This window comes from Sphaeroforma arctica (assembly GCF_001186125.1).
Source record: "Sphaeroforma arctica JP610 unplaced genomic scaffold supercont1.254, whole genome shotgun sequence".
Classification (NCBI taxonomy): domain Eukaryota; class Ichthyosporea; order Ichthyophonida; genus Sphaeroforma; species Sphaeroforma arctica.
The window spans coordinates 90,599-96,414 of NW_014040304.1; the positions used below are offsets into that span (position 1 = coordinate 90,599).

At 43.0% G+C, this 5,816-nt stretch overlaps 1 protein-coding gene across 1 annotated transcript; it reads left to right on the top strand.

Annotated features, from left to right (window-relative positions):
- Positions 1–378: 378 nt before the first annotated feature.
- On the top strand, positions 379–687 carry SARC_04495 (hypothetical protein; the record flags this gene model as incomplete). The annotated part of the gene is made up of 1 exon (XM_014301685.1): positions 379–687. One exon carries the CDS (start codon positions 379–381, stop codon positions 685–687), a length of 309 nt encoding a protein of 102 aa, XP_014157160.1.
- Positions 688–5,816: the final 5,129 nt, after the last annotated feature.

Sequence of the window (5,816 nt, forward strand, 5' to 3'; positions counted from 1 at the left end):
TTTATGGAATTTTGGGATTGCCGGGCACGATCAAATTGGGATCAGGTCAGGAAATTAGGGTCAGGGATCTTATAATTTAAAGTTGCTGGGAAGCCCCTCTATAGCGGAGCCGCCATCTAAGGGAACTGTGCCTCCAGTGTTGCTGTCAGCTGTTGTTGGGCATAGTTATACTGGAATAGATATATTGAAATTGCATTAGACATTGTCATTAAGAGATTGGGGAGACCCGTGCAGTAAAGTTCAGAAGAGTAGAAATCCACTTGCTGGACTCTTCTTTACGTAATTAATTCGTTGCCGTAGGCCTTATTACCATGTATCGCACCCCCTTAGAAGTACTCTGAGGCAAATACTATCGTGATTTCAATAATTCGTTTCATTATGGCTAATGCAGAGCAGCAGTGGGTTGCAACGATGGAGGTAAAGGTCCAACAGATGGAGGCTGCATTAACGCAGCTTCAGCTGCAATGGACCGAGGAAAGAAATAGACCTCGTGGGGTTAGAACCAATCTCAAACTGAACAAGCCAGACGTGTATGATGGGAAGGCCGATGTGTCTTGCGTTCGCAAATGGCTATATCGAATGGAACAAATGTTTGCAGCGGAACAGGTTGCAGCCGGACGTGATGTCGAAGAAGCGGTGAAGTTACAATATGCTAGTACGTTTCTTAGTGGCCGTGCATTGGCGTGATATCCTGAGACTGTCGGGCGGTTTAACACTTGGGGGGGATGTCTGCCGGTCTACAAACTATGTTTTTGCCACCAAATTGGGAGAACGACTGCTGCGAGAAGCTTATGGCAGTACGTCAGACTGGTTCGGTGCGTGCATATACTTAAAAGTTCCAGGAGCTACTACTCAATGTACCGCGCATTGCTGACGAGGAGAAGGTTGATATCTTCATTCGTGGACTGAAGAAACAGGGTCGATTATGCAAAGGTCACAGACCACCGACACAGTTACCAATGTCACCGGTAACCCAAATTCAAACCGTTGCAAAAGGTGTGGCAAGAAGGGCCATTTTGCGAAGGATTGCAAGTTCGATGGAGATTAAAAAGAGCCACATGCAGGCGGTATGCAAACAAGAATGACATGCGGCTGCCGTGTGGCGCATTGGGGATATCAAGAGAGTTTGGAGAGAGAACTTGCTAATAGATGGTCGTACGGTGTCGGCTATATTAGACAGCGGGGCAGAGATAAGTGTACTACCGAATGGCTAGGCTGGTCCAGAAACGAAGGAGGAGAGAATACTGGATGGATTTGGTGGGCGTATACTTTCGCTAGGAAAGGTAACGCTCGATGTTGACTTCACTGAGGTCGTTACTCAGGAAGTATTTGACGTGGTAGATAACGGAGTGTTAGACGTGTCACTATTGAGATGGCCTTGGATACGGGATCGTGTGATGGGATCGTCAACGACTGTGAGATCTCGCACGGATCATATCTTAGAGCTAGAAAAGGGCCTTTCTTGGCGAGGAGCAGACTCGGCTAGTGAGGAGGCGCCTGTACAGGTAGAATGGATGACTGACGCCATCTCTGAGCTTTTAAGGGAGGTCTGTTGGACAGATGGGGAGTACTCGACGATCGAGGGAGCTGAGTACGATATCATTTTACAGGATGGCGCTATTCCAGTATACGTGTACTACGAAGAAAAGAACATTGAGAAGAGGGTGGCAATCCGTGAGGAAATATTGGCCATGCTCAAAGAAGGGTAATCGAACGATGCGATTGGAAGATATTGTGGAATCTTCAACCGGTTGTGGTGCCCAAGAAAGAACAAGATGATTGGAGAATTTGTGCGAATCTGGTGCCTCTGAATCGCCAGGTAAAATATCGTGACTTTCCCGTACCGAAGGGGGAATACCTGGTACGAGAAGCCTCTGTGTATAAGTATTATACCAAATTGGATATAGCTAGGGGGTACTGACATGTTAAGTTGTCGGATACCGCTCGAAGTTACACGACCTTTACGTTTGAGGGTCAAAGATATCGCTATACTGTAATGCCCATGGGCCTCGTGGACTCCGGATTTACCTTTCAATCGTCGATGGAGGTAACCATAGGAGATCTCGAGGGCGTGTTCATATACATAGATGATGTGATTCTGTGTTCGATGACAATTAATGAGCATGTAGCATTGATAGAGGTGTAATAAGCCGGGCCTCCACATTAGACTCTATATATAAACGTACTCTGAAGCAGTACGTAAATCATAAACGTACTCTGAAGCAGTACGTAAATCATAAACGTACTCTTAATAGTACGAGGAACTTAATTTTCCTAAATGAACTCTTAATAGTACGAGGAACATAAGCTTCCTAAATGTACTCTTAATAGTACGAGGAATTAAGTTTCCTAAATGTGCTCTTAATAGCACGAGGAACTTAAATTTCCTAAAATGATTTTTAATGGCTTTATTAATTAATACCTTTTCCAATTTCCACATTGTAAGATTCGGTCTAATAAAGGCGATACTGATACCTTAGAATAAATAAACGCGTAGGTAAATTCTAAGTAAAGTGTAAATATCGATACAAATAAACGAAATGAGACGTTTAATAAAGTTAGGCTTGCCTCGTGAAAACAGTAATACTCTGAGGGATTGCGAGGTTGAGACATTGCCTATATATAATCCTCTCAGTACTGTTTCCGCCGAAGGGATTTTATTTAGTGTTTCGTTGTCGCTCTAATAGAAACTATGATACATTCCACTGGGGCGAATCCGAGAGACTCATAAAATCTTATCTTTAGAAAAAATTAATTAAATAAATAAAAATACTCTTGACGTCCTTAGTTATTGGCATTAACCAATAACTTGCCACTATCAAGAATTACCGACTTCGCCTTCATCAGACTGGCACATCTGGTTGGCTGATCGGAGGATCAACTAGGTAACGTTAATAGCCCTTAGAAACCTATATTCGGTTGAGCCATCTCGCTACCGAAGTATTCTGATATCAATAAAGTTAGAAAGTAAATAAGGTTCTATTAATAGAACTAGACCAACTCTTATGTTTGGTATTTTACTGAGGCCTTTTTATTGGCCACGTCCAAATATCTGATATGTAAACCCTTAATAAAACTAATAAAACCCATTTTAGGAAACTTAAGTTCCTCGTGCTATTAAAAGTACATTTAGGAAACTTAAGTTCCTCGTACTATTAAGAGTACATTTAGGAAACTTAAGTCCCTCGTACTATTAAGAGTACATTTAGGAAACTTAATTTCCTCGTACTATTAAACGTACGTTTATAATTTACGTACTGCTTAAGAGTACGTTTATAACATAGAGTATAAAACGGAGGCCCGGCCTACTACACAGCACCCACCCAGCTTTAAGACCCATGAGATGCAAGTTGCTCACTCAAGCTGATTATGGGTCAAAAAGCGAGAAAGGAAAAACGGGTCAAAACATTAAGTAGCATATCATATAGTTAATGTTTCTCAGGTGGAGAAGTTAAGCGTTCTCGTTTACCCTGTGAGTTTTGGGCTTAGGACCAGTAGGTCCGTGGTGGTCGACTGGACGTCTCTTACACTTCAGTGTCTTAAGCACATATGAAGGATGAGCTTTAAGGCTCGGGATAAATGCTGTATGCGGATAAGTTTTAACTTCCGTTCTTTCAGACGATGGAAACATGCTATCTTTTTCAGCTTGTGACTTATGCAGGCGTTTACGCCATTTTCAATTAAAGGCTTTTAAATAGTCTTGATTATCGAAAGCCTCTGAAGTCAACTCAGCTGTTGTACCATCTATAAAGCGTGTACGATAGTATGTATAGCCTCCCTTATCCGTTCTCCATATAGTGTCTTTAAATTCAGAACGGTCAAGAGGGGCATTAGAGTCATGTCTTCTTGCGAGTATAATCTCTGTAGTCGGAATACGACTTGTGTCTATATTAAGCGCACTAGAACCATCGGGATTATTTACCTTGTACGTTCCACTTTTAGTGTCTGCTACAGAGATTATATATGGACCTATCCATTTAATTGTTAATACCGTAGCATCGGAATTACGTTCTGACACCCGGCCGTGAGTCACCCATCCTCGAGGGTATTATAGACCCAGAGGCAGGTAGATTTACTCCGCCCCTTGTACCCATTTGGGATGCTAATCGTCGGAAACCAGTTAAGACTGGGTATGTTATCCCGATGCATGGATCACCCAAGGTTATAATACCAACCGCTACCCGTGGAACAGAGCACCAAAAGGCCTCTATCATGGATTTTACAAGGGGTAATAAACACCCCCGTAGACGTGTGAACGATGTCGAGTTTAATCGCTTCGATCGCACAGCCTTATACCAGCCCGCAGAGTATTTCCGCTCTGGCGAGGTGACCGACCTTAATAAATCGGTCAACGATTATACCATGAAAATAGAAATCGCCAATGATGCACATCATACTGATGATGTATCATACTATGCGAATATGATTACGATGAAGCAAAAGCGCATAGATCAGTTACTTCAGGCCCGACGTGGACAAGACCACAGGGACAACCAGAAGTACAAGGGACAGATCAGTCGACTTAAGTCGAACTCGGATGCCAACAGCAAGCAGGCCGAGTTTATAAACAACCATGACCTCGACACGCTAACCCGTACGCTTAATGCGTGGAGACGAATGATATCGCTCCCTCTCTGCCTTAATGCAGACGTTTGGCCCTACAGGTACAAGTTATTTGATTCTGCAGCGACACCAGCATGAGCTAGACACTTGTCGTGACTGGCCAGCTGTGTGGGAGTTGGTTACATCCTTGTTAAGTACGGACATGCGTAGCCCTGGACTGAGTTCAATCTTAAATGAACCAGCTGAGAACACGCCCATTGTTATATTCTGAAATCGGATGCTGACCTGAAACGTCCAGATAAAACAAAGGACAAGGCACAGCGATGGTACGAATTCTAAATAAATTATTGCCGACTCACAGCTTTCACTTACCTCGTGTTAACGAGCTCCTGCGAAGGATGGAAGGTGCTACAGTGTTTACAAGTAGAAGGATACCATCAAATGGAGGTACATGAACCCCACCGTAAATACTTTAGCTTTACGTGGAAAGGCAAACAATACCGGTTCAGAGGTGCACCTTTCGGGTTATACTCTTTACCAGCATTCTTCCAACAAGTAATAGAAGAAATGTTTGCAGACATGCCTAACGTGCAAGTCTATATAGATGACATAGTCATCTTTTCTAAGACTAAGGGCGAACACGCCGCATTAGTCAGACGAGTCCTTAAGAGACTCAACGAGCAAAACTTCAATGTTAACGAGAAGAAATGCCACTTCGCAATGAGCGAAATACAGCTCTTAGGCTACCATATATCTGAGGAAGGTATTAAGATCGACCCCGGTAAGGTAGCACACCTGTTAGATTGGCAAACACCAACTACAGGAAGAGATGTTAACAGCATGTGTGGGTTTGTAAACTTCTTTCCAGATGGTGTACCACACTTGGCTGACTACCTTAAACCTTTTGGACACTTAAGATGTCATAAAAGGCAAACTAGGAGACTTGTGGACTAAAGAGTGTGATGACGCGTTTAAAGCGCTCAAACACGCAATTCAACAAGCCCCAGTTGTAAAAGGGCTAGTCGATGGCGTGCCGTTTGAAATAGCAACGGACGCCTCCGACTTAGTCTTAGGAAGAGTACTATATCAGGTTATAAATAACAAACCTAGATATATACAATTCTTTAGTCGAGCAATGAATGCTTCACAGTTGAATTATCCAACTGTTAAACAAGAGCTATTAGCCATAGTGGCAGCCCTAACACACTTCCAAGATTACTTATACGGAACAGCATTTACGCTGATGTGTGATC